At 44.3% G+C, this 22,372-nt stretch overlaps 2 protein-coding genes across 3 annotated transcripts in view; one reads left to right on the top strand and one right to left on the bottom strand.

The window, feature by feature from the left end:
* The window catches only part of ccdc92 (coiled-coil domain containing 92), an 84,714-nt gene extending 81,207 nt beyond the window's left edge, over nt 1-3,507 (top strand). For both annotated transcript variants that reach the window (XM_039772019.1, XM_039772020.1), the window contains exon 4: nt 2,258-3,507. In XM_039772019.1, coding sequence (XP_039627953.1) covers nt 2,258-3,042 — 785 coding nt within the window. In that variant the 3' untranslated portion in view covers nt 3,043-3,507. The remainder of the gene's footprint in view (nt 1-2,257) is intronic.
* A 129-nt stretch (nt 3,508-3,636) lies between these two features.
* Nucleotides 3,637-22,372, bottom strand: part of dnah10 (dynein axonemal heavy chain 10) — a 111,680-nt gene continuing 92,944 nt past the window's right edge. The window contains exons 68-79 of the mRNA XM_039771329.1: nt 21,561-21,715; nt 17,246-17,429; nt 12,599-12,799; nt 12,151-12,360; nt 11,643-11,738; nt 10,452-10,623; nt 10,113-10,244; nt 8,945-9,156; nt 8,673-8,840; nt 5,973-6,153; nt 5,720-5,865; nt 3,637-3,902 (exon numbers count right to left, since the gene is read on the bottom strand). Of these exons, the coding sequence (XP_039627263.1) occupies nt 3,756-3,902; nt 5,720-5,865; nt 5,973-6,153; nt 8,673-8,840; nt 8,945-9,156; nt 10,113-10,244; nt 10,452-10,623; nt 11,643-11,738; nt 12,151-12,360; nt 12,599-12,799; nt 17,246-17,429; nt 21,561-21,715 (2,004 nt within the window). The 3' untranslated portion in view covers nt 3,637-3,755. The remainder of the gene's footprint in view (nt 3,903-5,719; nt 5,866-5,972; nt 6,154-8,672; nt 8,841-8,944; nt 9,157-10,112; nt 10,245-10,451; nt 10,624-11,642; nt 11,739-12,150; nt 12,361-12,598; nt 12,800-17,245; nt 17,430-21,560; nt 21,716-22,372) is intronic.

The raw sequence follows: 22,372 nt of genomic DNA, 5'->3' as shown, positions 1-22,372 counted from the left end.
ACGGGTCCCCTTTGATGTTAGGCTAAAGTTGCTATTTGTATTCTCTACTCAGACACTTCAGCATAATGGTATATTCAGTCACTCACCTTGAGGGGGAGTCATCTGGCTCCTCTGGTTGGCTGAGGGTGGGAATCGAACCACCAACCTTGGGTCCCAGGGTCCATCGCCTTACCTCCTAGGCCACGGGTCCCCTTTGTTGTTAGGCTAAAGTTGTTATTTGTATTCTCTACTCACACACTTCAACATAAGAATAGATTTGGCCACTCACCTGGAGGGGGTCTGGCTCCTCTGGGGGACCCTTGGTTGGGAATTGAACCACCAACCTTGGGTTCCAGGGTCCATCACCTTACCTCCTAGGCCACAGGTCCCCTTTGGTGTTAGGCTAAAGTTGCTATTTATATTCTCTACTCACACACTTCAACATAAGAGTAGATCCAGCCACTCACCTGGAGGGTTGGGAATCGAGCCACCAACCTTGGGTCCCAGGGTCCATCACCTTACCTCCTAGGCCACAGAGCCCCTTTGGTGTTAGGCTAAAGTTGCTATTTGTATTCTGTACTCAAACACTTCAACAGAAGAACAGCTTGGACCACTCATCTAGGCATTGGCAGAGGACCATGGTTGGATTTGAACAACCAACCTTGGGTCTCAGGGTCTGTCTATCCTAGTCCATGGGTCGATCCTGGGCGTCATCTAAAACGACTACTTGTGCGCTCTTCCTCAACATACCACGCTTACGACCTCCTGTGGATCTTCTTGTTAAACTCTAATTTGGGGCTGATGACTTAATTGAGTCCTGCCCTAATTACCCACCTGTTGAGTTGTGGGTGGGGTGTTGAATATAAAAGAAGCGTCTGTGGGGTTTAGGTGAGAGTGTGAGAAGAGAGGAGAAGGACTGGACTGGACTGGACTGGACTGGACTGGACTGGACTGGACTGGACTGGACTGGACTGAACAGAACAGAACAGAACAGAACAAGGTATGAAGAGTTAGGGAGGGATGGCCTGCCTTTGTGCTTTTGATTAAAGAAATGTAATTGTTGTATGCTAGCCCTCTGTGTGAACAATGTGAGGAGTGTGTGTATCCAGCTGAGTCAACTCTGTAAGCCACACAGCTTGGCTGGTGGTGGTCTTCTGCCTTGTTTCTGTTTTGTGTAACTTTCTCTATATTTTGAGTTTTTCTTTTTGATAATAAATGGAGTCTGTTTTTATTGAGCTGGTTTAGTTTTTTTTTTTTTTCCTGTGTTTTGTCCCCACCCACCTCACTTGTGTGCGGCCTATTTAAATAGCCCTAGGCCTTTTGGTAGGCTGTAACAACTACCACCATGGCAGAGAAAGGAACTGACCTGTCAATGTTGGGTTTTGGGGTCATTGCCTTAGCCCCTTGATCGTCCTGCCCGTGCTAGACTAGATTAAAACCTATTTGTGTTCTTTCCTTACAAATTGATGCGAGTGACTGTGACTGTTCACCAAAACAGTCCTAGGCCTGCCACACTATAGGCAATTGGCAGCAGGGCCCAGTCATCTAAATACGAGTGCCACACTTCTCCTTGGTGCTTCTACAGAGACATGCAGGGCCTTCACCCTCTCTACCTGCTCCAACTTTCCAAGTAGTCTCTGGTGACGTGGGCTTGTTAAAGCAGAGGTGGAAATTGAACCAGCAACCCTGGAGCTTGAAGCCCAACACCTTCACCTTCAAATCACAGGCTGGGTGTGTCCCTGAGTTAAGTGTTTAGTGCAAAATAAAAGGCAAACTTGCAAGCATCCAGTCGGCGACTGCAGTTACTGTGAGGTTCTAGAACAATCGCACCATTTGCTTTCATCCTCTCGGCTAATTTCCCATTTAGCAGGTGACCGTCACTCTTGACTGGCCAAGTGGAAGTTTGGCAGCAGAGCAGAAGTCTTTACCGGCACCAGCTTCCTTCCACTGTATTACTACCAGTAAAGCCGAGCGAGTGTGGTGTGGAGCTTTGCTAGTTAACAGTGGAGGCCGAGCAGCACCAAGATGGGCTGTTTTTTGGCTCTTGACAGATTTTTCTGTTTCCAGTTTAAATTTACTTTAGTGATGGTGACTTTGTTCACCTCTAGGTCATGTGATTGGGCCGCTAGAGACCCCTAACTAGACACCGCTGAGAATTTCTGGTCTGTGGGTCATTTAGTGAGTCCTATAAAGATGATACTTGAAGCCTGGAGGTGTCTGGGCAGCGCATTAATAATGTGTACCAGTTTTAAAATTCACTTACTGTTTGTTTCAACAGGAACGGGGGACTCCCGCTGTGATGAGCTGAGGAAAAAATGTGAGGAGTTGGAAACTCAGTTAAAAGCCAAAGAGGAAGAAAACACAGCCTTGTTAAGGGAGCTAGAAGAAAAGAATGCCATGATTTCGGTGCTGGAGAACACAATCAAGGAACGGGAGAAGAAGTATTTAGAAGAGCTGAAGATGAAAAGCCATAAACTTAACATGCTGTCGAGCGAGCTGGAGCAGCGGGCCGGCACCATCGCTTACCTGACCTCTCAGCTGCATGCCACCAAAAAGAAGTTGATCGCCACATCAAGTGGCACATCGGACAGCAGCCCCAACGTGAGCCCAGTCCTGTCGTCATACAAACCCGCACCCCCCAAGGAGAAAATGACAGACACACCACGGCGAAGGATGAAGAAGAGCCTCTCGCAGCCTTTGAACTCTGAGTATGCTGAAGTGTACCGGCTCGGCTCAGATGGCCGTAAGTTGCTGCTGCGTGAGACCATGGATGCCATGCCCGACCCAACACCATTCCTTCTGGCCAGAGAATCCTCAGATGCACAACTCTTGAAAGAGAGGCCTTTGGTAATCCCCCCGATTCCTTCAGAGCGCAACTCGTCTGCGCCACACTTCAGTCTGGGCAGAGATAAGCAGCAGCACAAGGCACACATCGGGGTGGCTCACCGCATTCATCATGCCGTCGCCCCGACCGCAGAGGCCCAAGTGGAGACCCTGGCCGTGGATCAGGTGAATGGCAGTGAAGTTGTCCGCAAACGGTCAGGCGCCGACAGAACTGCTTAGACTGACCGAGCGAGTAATCCAGTCTGACGGGCTGGTTTATGCAATGCACTGTGCTAAGAGATTCATCCTTACTTCATCTGCTCCTAAGGTTCTACACTTTAAGAGACTGCATGCCAAAGGTTTTAACTGCCTCTGTCACCTTGCCTACACCTACCATACCAGCTTTACTGTGGCACCTCAAAGGCCTTCCTTTTTCGAGTCTGAACCAAAACACAGCCCAACTCGACAGCGCCCTCTCTCCTTGTTCGCTTGTACTACACGAGTGCGGCGCAACTGCTGAAGGACACCCCAGTGTAAATCCAGTCAGTACTCCACAGTGCAGCAAGATGCCAGGCGTCTGCTTCCAATGTCACTACGCCCTGGCAAGGCTGCCTGCTGGGAGTCACATGACAAAGCCTTTGCATAGATAGCCCTGAGTGTGTAGAGTAGACCTGGCTTTGTTAATAAAAGCGACACTGTCCCATGCCTGCCTCTGCCTGATTCTTACACACTGGCACTTCACCCGTTCTAAGACTCCTGTTGGTACCCGCTCACTGACCCACAACAGAAGCACCAAGTGTACATTGTGTTGTATTCATTAAAAAGATAACAATCTTTAAAAATAAGTGACTAATCTTTAATAAAATATTACAATAAACAAAATATAGCACCATTATGTCAGTTGCAGTGACATGTACACAAATGCAAGTACGTACAAAGAGTGGCCACGGGCTTCAGTCCGAGTTGAGCGTGAGGCAGACTCCTTGCAACACCCAGTGGGAGTTGTGCTGCTTTGTGAAAAGGTCAGACTCAAACACCAGGCCAACTCCCATGGCATTTCTCCGCATGGAGGTCGTGTACACGGGTGTCCTTAGAGTATTCTGGAAGGAGACAGTGAAAGACATTTTGTTTAGTAAATGACCTCAAGCCAGAGATGATCCATCAGCACAGATGGCCTCACCTACAGTGTCTGCTCAGGATGGCAATCAGCTGACAGCAGTGGGACTTGAACCCAGGGCCCATTCCACCTCCCATGACAAGACATTCAGAAGCACAGGCGGCTGCTGTTACCTGCCATACTCGCCGTGAAGCTTACTTTCTCAAGCAGAGCACCTCTTTAAAACACAATACGGGAGTGCCGAGTTTAACACGGTAGAGGCCACTATCCTAAGCACGCGCTTGTCCTGTAAATAATGAAGCCCCAACTAAACTCTGCTCGGTTGGGCCCTTACCCTGCTGAGCACTTTGAGTAGTGAGAAAAGCGCTATATAAATGCAAAGAATAACAATTTTTTTCTGAAAATTCCATACTTTAAAATCAAATGTGCAATTCTCTAAGTCAGCCTCATTTGCATAACCAATAAAGCAAGAAACTGCTCCAGCTTTGTACAGAAATGTCCAAAACCTGATTTATGCTTCACAAGTGGGTCTATCAACGGCCCCATCATGCCGGGCAAATGTCCGCTTCCTCATTTTGGCACTCAACTCTTTTCATAAGCACATCAATCAGAGAAGACAGAGCTGAGCATTATGGGTAAACTGCTTTACTGACTGCACTGGGTACAAAACTCCAGTGTCTGCGCACCTTCACAGTTGGTCTGCTTAGAAAGGTCTTACAGGCTGTGAGGGGGAGCTGGGGCCCAACTGCTACAACGGTCAGCACATTGAAGGACTCCCTGGCAGGTGGACGCTGCTCAGAGCACTCGGCCACCAAGAGGACATCACTTTGGTCCTGATGTGTGCACAGCCAACAACAGGACATCATGTTCCTGTGACCTTCTTTTAATGTGATTTTCTGCTTCCTCATTACTGGTGATTTCCATGTTATGTTAACCACAATTGTAAGGGCAAATTGCCACAAGTGTGGGCACAGAAAAATGTGAAGACTTTACAAGATAAAACAGCTTTGACAAACTATTGGGAGGGGAGGAAAATTGTAGCATAGTGTCGATGAAAGCACCATCATAAACTAGGGAGTGACAGGGACAACTGCACCGCCGTCTAAAAGGGTCTCACATGAAAGGGCACGCAGTTTTGGTCTAGAAATCTTTAAAGACAGACAGTGGAAATAAAACGGGACCCAGGGCAGATGACATCCTTCCTCGCGTGTGCCAATCGACCCTTCAAAATGAGAAGCGTGTGTTTTGTTTAACACTATTAGTAATAAAATTAAAGACGCCTCCCAAGTGTGTGCTGAGATATTTCAGGTTTGAGGTCAGGCTGTCATTCTGGCTCACAGGCAAAGCCATCGCATTAAGGTGACTTTGAAAATACAAAATGATGAAAGTGATGCGCAGAGTTACAGGGCAAACGAGCTTAATAGACGAATGAAATAAATTAAATGCTGACAAGCGGCCTCTCCGGGCAGCATCTTTTGGTGTTCTCATTGTCAGAAGTGGATGGCCGGCCTGGTGCCATACTTGGGAAAGCTGTCAAGTTATGAAGGTACGCTGAGAGCGACCCATGCTAGCTGTTGTGAACATGTAGGGGATGATACGACCGCACATCGTGAATTATCTTCTCAATAAGAGTTCTAAAAACAGAAAGCCCCATCAAACTCGTCTGTCAGCCCAGCCTTGAGTAAATGCATGAGAAGAAGGCATCCATTCCTGTTGCAGCGATTACCGTTTTTACAGATCATCAAGAACTCTCAACCATAATAAGACTGAAGCGTCACAATGTTTTTTTGGTCAGTTTACCTGGAGTCTCAGCCGGTGGGCCTCAATGGGAACAACGTTCAGGATGGGAAGCTCCACCACCAGCACTTTGGGTCTGCTCCTCACAAGACATCCTTTTTCAATGTCCCAGTCTGCTCCTTCGAGATAAAGGCCCGAAACAAAGCATCCTGAAAACAAAAAGCTAAACGTCAATCATGTCTCGTGACGCTTTCTTGCATTTTACTTCCCTTTTATTTATCTTGAGAAACAGACACCATTCTGGGGTGCTTCGTACCTTGAGTGGGCCGTTCAGTCACCTCCTCTGCTGTTCGATAACTGGTGACCTGGGTGTACAGGGTGGATCGATCAAGAGGCCAGCCGTTCTTCCGACATGTGGCCTGCACGAGAGCTGTCAGGTAGGACTCGGGAATGTGTAATCCGGACAGCCAAATCACGTTGGGTTCTCCTTCATCAACCTACAAGTTAAACGTAAAACAACCTGTGAAAACTGAGAGCAGCAGGCAGAAAGACAATGAAATGAACTTCCAAGTTCAGACAAATGGTCCGTTAATCTGCAACGTCCAAACCATTTAGTGCTTAACTTACACACAGTTGGGCGCTCCTCGTTCCTGCCTTGACTTCCCTTTACTAACCTGAGCTGTAATGGAGGATACAAGCTGGTGCTTCAGAGCACACTAATATCTCTGACATGGACTGTGACGTCCATGTTTGACAATGTGCTCTGGAAGGGACCCAAAATGAATCGGTCGAGTCCACTCCTCTGCCTTCTGGTGGAAGTCTCATGGCCCAAGTGGCATGCCTTGTTAATGGAGACGCCAGCAGGAGTGAAGTAGGAGGCAGGAATCTTCCTTTTCAGAATTTAGTTTCATACTTCTAGACAGGCTGACGTGACTGTCCTATTTAATTACCGTATATACTCGTGTTTAAGTTCTCCCACGGTTAAGTTGGGCTTGATTTTACCGTATAATTTCTGGTATTTTATAATGTTGGTTGTATGAGTTAAATGTGGAAAACTCATGCTATTGGTCCAAAAGGTTATGATATGCTAATGCCCACCTGAGAGAGTCACCACGGAGCACACTGTCTTTTTTTATCTGTGTATTGTGCCTATGTGACCACGTGGTGAAGCAACGCTTGCGCTGTTTTTTGTATCTCACACCCTCATACACGTTTATCGTGAGAGCGTCCCTTATCTGCGATGGAGCGTTCGATCAGAAGAAAATACGAAGCTGGTCTGAAATTAAAAGTCGATGATGTGGCGAAAGAAATTGAATTTTGTTGCAGCAGCGCAGTTACCAATGTGTCTGAGAAACTGATGTGAGATTGGAGGAGGCAAGAAGATGTAAAAAAAAAATTGCCGTATTTTTGAACGGGCGTAAAAGTCGGGGTCTGATTTTATGATCGACTTTTCGGGTTTCAAGACCCGATTTATACACAAGTATATCCGGTAGATAAAAACTAATAGCAGTACAGTAATCCCTCCTCAATCGCGGGGGTTGCGTTCCAGACCCCCGCGATAGGTGAAAATCCGCGAAGTAGAAACCATATGTTTGTATGGTTATTTTTACATATTTTAAGCCCTTATAAACTCTCCCACACTGTTAACATTATTAGAGCCCTCTAGACATGAAATAACACCCTTTAGTCAAAGGTTTAAACTGTGCTCCATGACAAGACAGAGATGACAGTTCTTTTTCACAATTAAAAGAATGCAAACATATCTTCTCTTCAAAGGAGCGCCATCAGGAGCAGAGAATATCAGAGAGAGAGAAAAGTAAACAAAAATCAATAGGGCCATTGTGCTTTTAAGTAAACGAAGCACCGCGATAAAGCCACCGCAGTGAAGGGATCAATGTGAAGGTAGTCTTTTCAGCATTTTTTAGAGTAGCGTCCATATCTTCTAAGCAAACAGCCTCTGTGCAAACAGCCCCTCCATCAGGCAGAGAGAGTGAGAGAGACAGAGAAAAGCAAACAATCAAGCACCACGCGGGAAGCATATCGTATATCATTGAGGAGTTTTAGTTAATATATAATACGTGCTCTGATTGGGTAGCTTGTAAGCCATCCACCAATAGCATCCCTTGTATGAAATCAACTGGGCAAAAAACTGAGGAAGCGTGTACCATAAATTAAAAGACCCATTGTCCACAGAAATCCGCAAACCAGCGAAAAATCCGTGATATATATTTAGATATGCTTACATTTGAAATCCGCGATGGAGTGAAGCCGCAAAAGTCGAAGCGTGATATAGAGAGGGATCACTGTACACGCTGCTTGAGATGATTACACAAGATTGTATCTGCTAATACATTACTACGTAGGTCTTTAAAACCCAAATTTTTTGCAATTAAAAAGACAAATTGGTGCAAGAGGTGTGTTATCTGTAGTCAAACTGCACTAAGGGTCCAAATCATTTAGTAAGGCGCTCCATGTGTGCAGCTGTAGTGCATCACTCCGGCCAAAGGCCGCATGCTCTTACGACAATGATAATAGGCTTTAATTGATCTCGCCATCTATGCATAACCCGGCGTTAAGGCTGATCAATGGTGACAGGTCATCCTGTTAGCAAAAACCTCACTTTCAAAGGTGTCTGGGCACTAAGAGGGAAACGCTTCCTGCATGAAGACAACATGCCTGCCCCATGACCCTTGCCGTCTGTCCTTCACATCATCTATAGTTTATTCTTATTAAGTGCGCTAACTCTTAAAAAGAACGTCTGGTATTCATGATGACAAACATGGGAGGGCATCAAAAGCATAGGAACATCATGTAGCACCCACTAAGATAAACACGAGGGGCACTCCAAATGTCCCGGGGCTGGGCACCCTGCTTAAAGGATCTCTCTCCTGCTGCCTGTGCTTCACATCCAAAGGTATGACATTAGTGTGCAGGGAGTGTGGCCTGCTACTCTGTACTGTAAATACTCAACCTCAACAGATTGTAAAATGTTCCATCTGAAAACCCCGTAGCCTACCCAGGAGCTGTACTGGTCAAATCTTCTCTTGAAGTGAATCATCCAGTTGCCCAAAGACTTGAGGGTGTCTGGAGCAAGCTTCCTCCAGATCTGAGGGATCTGTCCATTAAAGAGAGCGCGAGCCACTTCGTCCAGCTCATTGCTCATGCCAACCTCTCCTGCCAGAGCCTGTGGTGAACACATCATAAAAAAGGTCAAGTGAGAAACGGTCCCCCCCCATTACCACCAGCACAATCTGAAAGAGCCAAGGCACAGGCAGCTTCATCTCTTACCCTCTGTAGCTCCACCAGGGACTTCCTCATGCGCACAATGAGGCGGTTGAAGCGTTCAAGTTCTTGCAGCAGCACTACAGTCGTGGGCGAGATGTCTAGGCCCAGTTTCTTGCGGATCACATCGAGGTTGAACACCTTGGGAAGCTTGTTCAAGATGTCCTTAGCCACCTGGCCGATATAGTCATCCCGGCTAATCCCCGTACCAGACTCTCCTGCCATTAGAACCCCAAAAAAATAGCTGGAATCAGCTCTCCTTCCACTCAAGCCACCATTTAACGAGAGCATAAAATGCCCTAAATAGGCCTCTGTCTAGCATTTCCCAAGATGTCAGAATTAAAGGGACAGTTTTATAAAATGGCACTGCTAAAGTGTTGATGGCCTGCCTGTCTGTCTTGCTTCCAAAGATAAACTACCAGATGCTACAAAGGTCTCATCTGAGAGACCCCGTCGAGTGTTATGTTGCAGGGTATGCTGCATATGGTGGTTTTTGTGCATTACCTGCGGACTCACAGGCACAAATACCTTAAAGATGAGGCCTGTTTAAGAGCAGCACCAGAGTCGGGCACTGCCCTGCTGAGAAGAGGTGTCCTATAATGAAGAGTGCCCACGAGTCTGGAGGCCGGGCTTAAAAGAAGAAAGAGAGAAGGCATCAATGGTGGGGACACAAAGGAGAGTCTTGGGATTTACAGGCATGACATCTGCTGGGTCCTGAATTAATGAGAGACACAGAGAGAGAGAGAAGCAAAAGCCTGTGAACACGCGACAAGGGTGACTGTGTCATCTGGAAAGGACGTTGTGTGGTGCCGACTCTTATTGCTTTAATCTCGATAGACGCAGGGCCCTGCCACAGCTAGCTGACGTGGCACACAATTACAGAGGAGTGAAGGTTTGGTCAGCTCTCGGATTCTTTGTCATCACCTGTACTACCAGAATGAAGACGAAAAAAATCACATGGAATGGCGCAAACAGAGGTTACATCTGAAGAAGGGTGTGGAAAGACAGCTTTAAAGGAAGTGACGTGGAACAGAATGGGGTTTGCTACACGGCCGCAGCACTCAAGGCTCTCTTCATTTATATACATGGAGATTTATAACCAGAATGGCGAGAGTGTTTGCTACTGCCACATGTTAAGGTGTTACAGGACCATCCGAGTCCTGCCTGGTCTTACCTGTCTGGGGCTGGAGCTCAATCAGGTGATTCCACATGTCTTTTGCGGCTTGCGTGTAATAGCCAATTTCAGCATTGGGGTGAAGTCCAAGTACCTGTGGTGTGTTGGCAAGTGGGAGAGACTCGATTTCATCTGCAGAAACAGAACCAAAAAAAAAAAAAAAAAAGGCCTGCTAAATAAAAATTTGTTACGAGAGGAGGCACTCCTTACTGACGCTGATAAAACCAGGGCCAGCATCCTGTGCAATTTTCCATGCTTGTAAAATACATTTTACACCGATCATTCAAAATGAACGGCCTGTTCTGCCATTGGCCAACGTTTCGCCGTACGTCACCTTACCTATGTACACATCCTTAGGTCCATAGTCTGGGATTTTGTAATCAACCTCTTTGTTTTTAAAGAAGTGAAAGGGCTGGAAGGTGTCGAATATGAAATCTCCCAAATATTCATCCATGAAGGTATTTAAAATTCTTCTGTCAAAGCTGTCAATGGCGCGACCTCCATACATCACCTGGGGATGAACATTAGGAATGAATGAGTGGCTGCCAGTTAACCACTGGTACAGGATGACGTCAGGCTCCAGACAACTAGCGATGTGCTTTCATACAACAAAATAAGAGGAGTTACTGTATACACTCGCGAATAAGTCGGGTCTTAAAACCCGAAAAATCAATCATAAAATCAGACCCCAACTTGTACGCCCCTTCAAAAATATGACACTTGAATTTGAATTTTTTTTTACATCTTCTTGCCTCCTCCAGTCTCACATCAGTTTCTCAATTACATTGAATTTTGTTGCAGCAGCACAGTTACCAATTTCTTTTGCTACTTCAAACGACTTTTAATTTCAAACCAACTTCATATTTTCTTCTGATCAAATGCTCCATCATAGATAAGGGATGCTCTCACGATAAAGGTGCATGAGGGGGTGAGATACAAAAAACACAGGACATTGCAAACGTCGCTTCAGAATAGTGCGGGTATTACTGTGTGGTCACGTAGGCACAATAGAGTCAGATGGAGAGGGAAAAAAGGCCGTGTGCTCCGCAGTTACTCTCTTGTATATAAAAATCAACATTAGTAGATTACAATTGAGGTGTTTTTAAATTTAAAAATAAAAGCACCGACTCTAAAGTTACAGGTGTCTAATACTGAATTTCATAAATTAAAAACTTCCACTGCATTGCATTTGATTTAAAATGGCATTTCGAAAGAGCATGGCCAAAACTTGTGCGTGTGATTTCCTGGAGATCGTTTCTTTAGCTGGATAAGCGACACGTGCCTTCTGTTTAAAAATTTGGTTTATGGTCATGCAAATTTTCTACTGCAGACGTTGCTTCTCTGCATTCAGGAGGTTTCACATTAGCATCAAAAGTGACATTTGAGTAGGCAGACCAAAGCCTAGGAAAATAAATAAATCATAATGGGCCGTGGACAGCAAGCAACAAAACTTCACAGCTCTTAAAAAGCACAAGTCACCAGGGCTAAAATCGGATCAAATTATAAAGAAAATGAAGAATACAGACTCACCTCTCCTATCAGGTACTTCAGGCTCCCCCACGGTATCTTATTGTCTCCCTGTTTGTAGGCCTTGGTCAGGTACGTGTTTAGGATTTCCATGGACACCTACAAGATGAACAGCGTGTCACTGGTTTATATACCACTTCGAATGCCCACCCCCTCCGCCGCTGTACTCCTGAGTGTGAAGGGTCAGCATGGCTCTGTCAAAGGAGGCGAGATGGCAGATACCCCTGTCTCTCGCCATATTTTAGCAGCCATACTCTCTTGGTGGTGTGTGACCGTCCATCACATCATGAAGAGACCTGCTGGCTCATTAAATTGCTCATACTGCTCATCTAGTCATAGCCATACTCATACCACACATTTTAAACATCCTTGATACAACAAATAATAAGTCATGCTATAAATCTGAAAACAAAATCTCAAAACTACATAAATAAGCGTTATGTTTGTAGCTTTGGTCCACCATACAGATCCTGCCCGAGACGTCCGCTTCACGTCACAAAGGTAACATTACCAGAAAGTCCGATTCGTTGAAATCATAGGGAACATTCCAGCCAATCTTGCCATATTTTCTCCTCTCCTGTACAACTGCATGGAAGAAGGCCAAAACATAGACCAGCGGCTTAAACGCAGGGTGGGGGCAGTCCTCCAGCACTTCATACGAGATCTTGAAGTAGGTTGACCTCATGTTTAGTTTCAGGCCATTGGGGGGCTCTGTCACAACCTGTCACAAGATATGAAAAGGCCAACATTGTCTGAGATTGTTCAAAATGTCAACAGGAGGAGCCAACAGGAGTCCATGGGACCAGTGCATGAACTTTATAAAGTTACCTTGTCCCGCTTCCAACTTTTATGAGGTTCATTTGTACTGGTTGTGTTATTGTATTCCAACATAAGCCCCTTGTGAGTGTACTGTGTGCACACATATATTTACTGATAAAGGTGTGTGTGTTTTGAATTACCTTCAGAGATTTTTGGAGTATTCCAACTGGGAAGCCTTTGGTTGGATCAGTTGTCAGCCACAGTCGAAAATCAGGATGCGGCCTGCTGACCCTTTCCAGGGCCTTCTCGAGCTCTTTGAGCCACTTCACTAGTAAGTGGCAGTTCTGCAGCATAAGCCACTGGCCACGAGCCACTGCAGTATCGAGTAGCTGCAGAGCCACCTGGTCAGAATCACAGAAAGAAAGAAATTCAATCAAAAAACATCAAGCACTGCCGGTAGTAGTAGTAGTAGTAGGAGGTGGAGGAGTAGGAGTAATCACTGTCAGGCACATGCCGCCTGCTGAATATCACATGCACTCTGTGATAATACAATCCTACAGAGCAACACGTGCCTCCTGACATGAGACGGCATCACAGCTCAATGATCTTATAATTAATCTAAGGCAGTGTCATTAACGACATCGGCCCTCTACTATCTCTCTGCGTCTGCCCACTGTGCTCGTGAGTGTTAGGGTACATGACTGGGTATGAAGGACTCGTATGATGTACCCCGGATTAGCATCTACCGGGGCAGAGTTAGGCTCTACATAGTCATGATACATTTTTTAAACCATAGAAAAAGATTAATGAATGCATAGGTACTTTGTCATCAAGATTCAGAAAACCATGTTCTCCTAAGGTCTCCTTCCTATGTAACCCAACCCATCATTAATGAAATCATGGAACTTGTGCAGATCTGAATATGGTTAACATATTACACAGAAAATGTAAACGTAGATCAAAAAACAAGACTTGGGAAATGCAAAAGGTTAAGATTTTATGAAGAGCTCCACAAACAAACAGCCGCAGGTCTCACAGGATGGCAGCAGGGAGGCGCCTGAATGCAGAGTTACCAATACGGAGAAAGCCGTCCTGTAATCAAACCCAGCTAGAAAATCATCTGAGCGCCCAAGTGGGCAGGGAGGGGTGGGGGGCACAGCAGCCGCTCGTTAACTGAGCTCCTCATTTAGCCAGAGAGGATCACACGGCTCAGCATTAATACCAAACCTCTAAAGTTCGCTAAGACTGCTGACATGACCTTTGGTGCACAGGTGTCTCCTCATTTTGGACATTTTCCTGCTCTTCTGTACTTCATTTTAGTTCACATACTGTGAAGAGGTTTACGCTTTTGACAAGACGACAAACCTTAAATCACAAATAACAACAAATACGATGACTCATAAGGAAGGCAGGAAGACACTGTGATCCAACATAACAAGAAATGAGAAGGACGTGTGAATGAAGGCCACTGTCTGGAGCAGGGGTCTCCAGCTCCTGTCCTGGAGAGATACTGTGGCTGCAAGTTTTCATTCTAACTTTTCTTAATTAGTGACCATTTTTTGCTGCTAATTCACTATTTATTATTATTTTAATTGACTTTTCTTGAGACTCTGACCGCTGAATTGATTCTTTTTTCCCTAAACATATATTTGATGTGAAGTGAGCCCACAGATGAGCAACTAAGTTGGGGCCTCAAACTCCAACCAACTTCACGTCATTCAGTTTGTTAATCTGAAGCCAATTCTCGTTGCTAATTAAACTCGTTATTTAATTCCATGGTGCTCATTCTGCCGTGGCAGACATTTCCAAAACTTTATTTTCTTTTTTAAGAACGCTGGCTGTCAAAAGGTTTTGTGGACCTCAGCAGATCAACATTACTGAGGCCTTCGCCTTTCTTTATTTTCAGTTATTGTGTGATGGACGCAGGTTGTTGTTTATGTGTTGGTTCATTTTGTGTCTTAATATTGTTTGGTTGCTAATTAAGGAAACAAAGAAATAATTCAGTGGCCTGAGTCTTAAGTTGTGCATCAATTAAAATTAAGGCAAAGAGTTCATTAGCAGCAAAATCTGGTCACTAATTAAGAAAAGGGTTAGAATGAAAACCTGCAGCCACAGTAGCTCTCCAGGACGGGAGTTGGAGACCCCTGCTCTAGAGCTTCTGCCAGACTCCTCCAGGGCCAGGAATTTCCTCTTTGGTCAAATGGAAACATCCTACAGACAGTCTGACTTGTGAAACTTGTGACAGAGAACTTCCCTCCAGCCCTGGTATCTCAGTGGAATGCAGCTTTAATTAAAAATCCCAATAGTCCACTAAACATCCCAGTAAACCACTACAAGCAGCTAAGACATTCAGGCCATTCATTCACAGTGAGAATTCTACAGTCAGAGTAGACAAAAGATTCGTTGTTGTACCAGAATGAAAGGGAGCAGGGAAGTCACAGAGAAAAGAGCATCTTTAAATCAAATATGAGAAGGCCTTATTTACACGGGGCATCGACAAATTACTGTGGCTGACTGAACAAACCTGCAGAAGGTACGCATTTTCTGGAAGCCCAACTAAACGGCAATGTGTGAAACAAGTGTTACCATTTGAGCTAAAGGAGGAGAATCTGTTTGAGATTGACGTGACTGGGGGTCAGTTTGGAGGAATATGACGATGGCGACAAGCCCCATTGGACTGCATGGCTCTCAAAAGCTGAAATATTTGACAGCAGAACAGACTGCTAGACAACATTGTTTCACTTTTGAATCTTTCCTGATTTGAACTTTGCATCTTTTAACTAGTAGGAGTACAGACTGTTAGGCATTAACGTACTGTGGAATCTGCAAAGCACCTTTAATCGTCAGACACAATTTGTAAACATGACTGGTGATGTTAAGATTGTCACTCATGTGTTTAATCCTTGAGAACGCCATGTGGGGAGAAGCTATTCCGTTTGGGATGCGTGCTGCACAGAGGAACGATCTTCACCACAGCCCTGACAAGATTTGGTAAATAAAAAACCAAGAACAAAATAAAAGCAACTATATGCTTGGGTTTGAAGAGGTCCTGTTCCTCATCATCATCTCTATCCTCACATATTTATTTCACAATAAGGGTCTTTTTAGATATATTTCCACCTTTTCCTACTTATGGGTGTTTTATAGCAAATTTATACTGTTTGGTGAGCCAGGGTATACTGTTAAGGGCACCTGATGTGGGGGATTGCCGTATTCCCACAGGGCTCAACAAGTAGCAGCGCTGTGAGCAGGCGTCTATTTGGTAAGCTGCACAGATATAGAATGAACGTTATTTTGTGACACTGTATGCTGCCGTACTCCATATGGATGGAGTGACAATAAAACCACTTGACGTGACACTCGGGTCTGAAGACTACTGTTTGACTGGTCCTGCCCAGCTAGAACTAACATTAGAACATTCTGGACAAGAACAGGCCATTCAGCCCAACAAAGCTTGCCAGTCCTGTCCACTTATACCTCTCTATTATAATAAAAAAAAATCCTGGGACGAGATGAGACTTTTTTTTTTAGAGAAAGATGCTTTCATTTCCCGCAAGACTTTGTGCCAAGAGATTAAACCAGGACCGGGCCAAAAATAAAAGACAATGAGTAGATGACAAAGTAGAACGTTGTAAAGAATTCAAAAGCGTTGACGCGATACAACTGCAGAGCAGGTTAGAGTTGATGAAAGTACTAAAATTCAAAAGTCTGAAGAAAATGATATTAAAGATCGCAGCAGCGCAAACAAATGGAAATGACTACTCAGTGAAGTAACAGAACAGTACAAAGAGATTGAATATGTTGTTCGGATTTAAACTTTAAGTTGGAGACTTGTAGATCGTCTAATTCGTGTTGCCATCAGGGAAAAGTAGTGTTTCTTCCCAACAAAGAGGCCTATCAGTGAGAATTAAAAGATTTGTTGTTTGGCGAAAGTGAAATCCACATACGTGAGTGGGAGAGACATGAAGTGGCTGGCATGTAGTGCGGGTGTGGTTTAGGGTTGGCATGCGAAGCAAGCAGGGGGCAAAGCAGGGTGTTATCCAATATCCGATCAAAGGCATTTTGGCTCAGTGCTCCGAACCTCACTGCTTCCACTAATTAGTTTGAGTAGACTGAGTAACGCACAGCTCTCGTACGATTTTGCCGCAGCGTCAACAGTAACATGTACCATTTTAAAGCCTGCAGATCCACGGAGTTTGCTTTTGGTCTCTTTATTGTCCCTCACAGCATCACAAACCTTGATACTGAAGGACATTTGGATGGATACGCATTCCTGCAAGAATGGCTGATGTCCTGGACGTCCTTTACTTTTCCTTTTTGCTGCATAATGACAGACTGTTTGGAAGTGACGACATCGCCCTTTCAAGACGAGTGCACAGGCACATTTGTATTTGTCTTTTGTTCTTGACATGCTGTCACCCTGAAGCCCTGCTTTTAGACCACTTCCTGATCAGCAGCTACCCCACTCACGGGTGTATTTACTTTTTCCACACATGGCCTCTCTCTGCAGGTTAGCGTATATTTTATTACATTTAATAATGAAGCTGATGGCTATGTATTGTTTGTCACCTGAGGCCACATGTATCTAAGTTTCTAACTTGACGACTGTGCTCAGTTATTTCCAGTGAAGTAAATGGCGGCAGGTTCTTCACATGGCTGTATATTACTCTGCCTCTGGGCAAATGAATATTAAACTAAAGGTAATTCTGAGTGTATGCAGTAATTAAAGCTCATTTACATGCAATTGAAAACCAACCCTCCATTTTTAAAATAAAATAAAAATGGAAATATGCTGAACAGCAAACATGTAGAAAAGTAGTTAGGTAGTCGAGTTGATCTTCACATACCTTTTCCTGTCCTTGTCCCATGGCCAGAAATTTCAGCCGGCTTGCCCCAAATTCGGTCCGCTCTGCCAGCTTCATGAGGTCTCCGGCTGGATCAGAGCCAGGGCTCAGAATAAACACAATGGGAGAGTTGGGGCTGCTCTGCTCAAAGATGGCATCAAAGCTGATGACTGGAGGCTGAACATATCTGTGGGACGAAAAGGAAACGAAGCAAAGCTGGAAGGTGAGGGGGTACTGAGCACTGGATAAAGGTAAGCCAGACCAGGGGCTCCTCAGTCACAGACCTGGAGGGCCGCAGTGGCTGCAGGTTTTTGTTTTAACCCAGTTGCTTAATTAGAAAGCAATCCTTGCCAATAATTTTATTTCATTCTCATATCCTAGATTTTCTTCCCCTTTCTAAGGATATCATCCAAATGATTTGAAGTCTAAAACGGAGGAGTAATTCTCAGTCCTTCACTTTTTTCTCTTCATTTTCCTTCTAATATTGCATGATAAATACACACAGGTGGAAGTGGAAACAAGCTAAATGGAGAAATGGTGGTCTCTTGTGTCATTTGCATGTTATGACTAATTAGGAGCAATTAAAACCAAGAATCCAGCTGTTTAAGACTAAAATAAGCACTAAGGGTTCAAAATCTAAACAAGCGAGACAACTAAACTTGAGCAATAAGGGCTTCTTATTAAGCAACTGGGTTGGAGCAAAAACCTGCAGCCACTGAGGCCCTCCGGGGACCCTGCACCAGATAGTTTACGGGATTGACGACGTACATCTAGAAACACAACACCTGTCTGTGAGATTTTTTTCTTAGTTTAAGTCAGTAAATCATAAAACAAAGTATTAAAAAGCCACTGATGACCTGGTTTTTAAAAACAAAACCTGCAGCCACTGTGGCGACGTCCATCACCTTTGCCTTGCACCATACGAGGTGTGATCAAAAAGTACGGTGAACGTTGATGCAGAGCTCCATCCAAGAGTTTGTGACCAGTTTCAACTCGTTTGATACCGTCAGTCGTTTGTGAGCCACTGTTGAGTTCAAGTTTGTCATTAATGATGGATATCGAGCAGCGCCTTAACGTGAAATTTTGTTTCAAATTGCAAAAACCTCAGAAAACTCATCAGATGTTAAAATCGGTTTATGGTGACACTGCACCGACAATTAAGACTGTTTACAAGGGGTTTGATCAATTTTGGAATAATGGATCTGACTCAGTTGAAGACAAGAAAAGAACAGGACATCCTTCAATATCAATAACGGAGGAAAATATTGAAACCGTTTCATTCTTCATCACGACAACGCTCCTTGTCACACTTCCCTTCTAGTACGACAATTTCTGTCGAATAAAAACATTACGCTGTGTCCGCATCCACCTTATTCGCCGGATCTGGCAGCATGCAACTTCTGGCTGTTCCCTAAATTGAAAATGACCATGAAAGGCAAATAATTTCAATCCATTGAGGACATCCAGGCAGCCATGACAGCCCAGCTAAAGACACTCTCGAAAGGAAACTTCCAGAATGGCTTCACAAAGTGGCAGAAACGTTGGGAGAAGTGCATTCGAAGCGGAGGAGAGTATTTTGAGGGTGACTAGTTAACTTGAAATCTTTTACTACAATAAACATTTCTTTTTTAAAACATTCGCCATATTTTTTGATCACACCTCGTACGTGCGATACAATACACCACTGTGTGATGAGCCACACTGCCATCTTCTGTTTGATGATACTAATGGCCTTCTGCCAGCTGACAAACAGCAAATGTGCTCTAACGATTCTGTGGAGCCCCTCTTCAAATTTGATGGGTGACGCTTACATGTCATGTAGTGTTAAAGTCTGAGAACGTCAGCCTCGCCGGCAGAGAAGTCAAAGGCGAGTTAGAGCAGCAGGCTCTGTGACAGGTCAAACGCCTCACTCACACAAGGTGGCGCCGCCACTACTGATCGTGTATCACACTGTAATGGTCACACCTCGCACACAGCAGACACGTTTATCCACAGGCATTTACAAACACATAAATACTTCAGGTACTTGTCATTGATGGCGGTGGGCTGGCGTCCTGCCCGGGATTCGTTCCTGTATTGGCTGGGATTGGCTCCAGCAGACCCCCCGTGACCCTGTAGTTAGGATATAGTGGGTTGGATGATGACTGACTGACTTTTTATTGATTAACAGTAAAAAAGACGACTACTAATGATGGAGAACTATATTTTAAAACAGACTGCGCAAAAAGATGAAAAGTAACAGCTGGTGGAGAGTTGTAGGCTTGCTGCTCCCATCTCGGACCCCTAATGTACTTGCAGACTCATGACTTGTTAACGCTCCTTTGAAGAAGCTCCAATAAATCAAAAACATCAGAGACTTGACTGCTGGTTTGAGTGACCGCTGTTACCATCCATGATGTCAAATTCTTATCGTGCAGCTTATTACACAATTCAGACCGGGATGACGAAAGCCACCTGGGCACTACTGGTCATTAACAATCTGAGGACTCGTGTAAGAAACCAACTGCGTGATACGGCGCATCAGCACAACTTGACTGACTGTGTGATTGGCTTGTGTTTTGTCCTTTTTCTGGAAACACATCTTAAACATTGCAATAAAACAACTGCAAGTATCATACGCTGATTCATTTGAACACGATTTATTAGGAATATTATTATAAATTGAACAGACTGGGGGGTCCACTAACGGTGCAGAGGTTGAACGTCTTGTTTTTCTGCACGTGGGGGTTTTCTCTGTGTCTTCTAGGGCCTACGTGTCAGTGTAGCTGGTGATTCTAAATGAGCCTCGTGTTTGTCCTCTTCAGGGTCTGCATGAGCGTCAGGCCCCCCGTGACTCCGTTTCAGAGCACATCTGGATTTGACTGCTGATGGTGGTAGAGATGCACAGCTCCACTATTATATACATTTCGTCAATTCCTGTGGCACACATGGGCTGTGTCGACATCCTCCCAAATCTCACACCATTAGTACAATCCTGCTAAACACCTCTATGGCTGCCGTCTTCTCAGTTACAAATTTCTGCCGTTTGGCCAGCGATGCTATTGATTCTATAAATATAGACTGACAGTGGAAGCATCAGCACTCCCTTATGTATCTACAAGTGTTGTTAATCAGCCAAGGCTTTCCAGGCAAGATGGTAATCATTCCACAAATGAACCACATCATCATCTATCAAGAATCACTGCTTTATATTAACAATGTCATAGAAATGGATGATACAGAAAATGACAGCGTCTGCCGACAAAAGCCATATTCATTTTGTTGATGTTCAATTATGCCTGGAGATTTATTGTGCCAATTATCACAGCTGAGCATGCGAAATTAACCTTTAGAGCAAAAACACAAAACCACCCTCTGCCTGTCGCCAGCGCACAGAGAGCATGAGTAGTGCTGGTTTCCACTGCATTTCTTAAAAGGCTCTTAATGGCCTCCATTTTAGGGTCGAGCCTGAGCGGCTGCTGTCTTTCAGCTACTGTGGTGACTCGTCTCTTTCAAGTGAACACCACTTATTTTTTTTTCTACCTGAATTTTACACGCCAAGACAACAAAACCAACGGAATTTCACTTTTAATGAGATTTTCAATGGAACAACGTGACTTTCCATCCCACTAGCTTGAATTACCGTATATACTCGCGGATAAGTCGGGAGTTGATTTTACTGTATAATTTTATGTCAGTCATATAAGTTGAATGCGTAAAACTCACACTAAGAGATTATGATCTGCTAACGCCCACCTGAGAGAGTAACACCGGAGCACACGGCCTTCTTTGTCGATGTATTGTCCCTACGTGAGCACACGGTAATACCAGAACTATTCTGAAGCGACGTCTGCACCGTTTTCTGTTTTTGGTATCTCACACCTTTATTGTAAGAGCATCCCTTATCTACAAAGAGCGTTCGATCGGAAGAAAATATGAAACTGGTTTTAAATTAAAAGTCATTGAAGTAGCTAAAGAAATCGGTAACTGCGCTGCTGCAACAAAATGCAATGTGTCTGAGAAACTGATGAGAGACTGGAGGAGGTAAATAGATTTAAAAAAAATAAAGATAAATAAAATTAAGTGTCACATTTTTAAACAGGCGTGTAAGTCGGGGTCTGATTTTATGATTGATTTTTATATACGCTAATTTGTCAGTTTCACTCTTCTACATCTACATATTGTACTTTGTAACATTTCTGAAACTTGACTGTCCTGTCTAGACACTTCTATACACTAACCAGTCAATACTGTAACTACTGGCCATTCTTGATCTTCACTGGTTTCAAACCAACATGTTCTGTACTTCGGCGAACAGAATGTCAAGCCTGGCACTTACTTTTCTCCCATGGTCAGCGTGACATAGTCTGTTACAGCCCGATACACCCGATCCACACGGAAGCAGCGGAGAAGCAGCAGTTTCTGGAAGTCCGTCAGAATGTCCTTATATTTTAATGGAAATTCCACTTGCTCAGGGCAGTTAAGATCATACCACTGAAGAATGAAAAGTAAAAGCATTCATCATGTTAGATTTGCTCTTCTGTTGCTGAACAAAGGCAGTGCGGGCACAACACCGTCTCCCTGGAAGTTAGCTGAAGAGCATCACTCCATTAACAGCCTTTTTATTGTTTCAATTCAGCAATTCAACAGACAGAAAACAAAATGACGAAAAAGGAGCCAAACACACAGCTAGAGAAAGAACAAAGAAAAGACAGTTGAGCTGCTGGAGTGCAAAACTGTGGAAACGCAGTCTGAGAGCGAATAAAGACACTGCCATGGGGTCGTAGGTCGACTTGAGTGTTCATTGTGGTTAAATACAGGGGGAGTCCAAATGATGTAATCACTAATGGTACTACCAGGTAGTAATAATAATAACAACAATAATAAAACATTTAATTTATTTGTAGGTGCCATTCTAAACACTTAAGAACACCAAACAATAGAAAAAAAACATTATAAACAAAACTAAAAAATACAAAAATTAAAATCAGACAGAGCAATTGTTATCAAAGAGAAAAAGCAGTTCAGATTTGAAAAGTGGAAATGCTTCAATATTTCTAAGCTCAGGTGGTAGTGAGTTCCAGAGCTGGAGAGCAGAACAACTGAAGGGGACAGTCAAGTGGACGGAGGACGCAGTGAAAACTGGTCACT

Source organism: Polypterus senegalus, chromosome 12, assembly GCF_016835505.1.
Source record: "Polypterus senegalus isolate Bchr_013 chromosome 12, ASM1683550v1, whole genome shotgun sequence".
Taxonomy (NCBI): domain Eukaryota; kingdom Metazoa; phylum Chordata; class Cladistia; order Polypteriformes; family Polypteridae; genus Polypterus; species Polypterus senegalus.
Note: the sequence above shows the minus strand (reverse complement) of the source record. Positions and strands in the feature narration are given on the sequence as shown.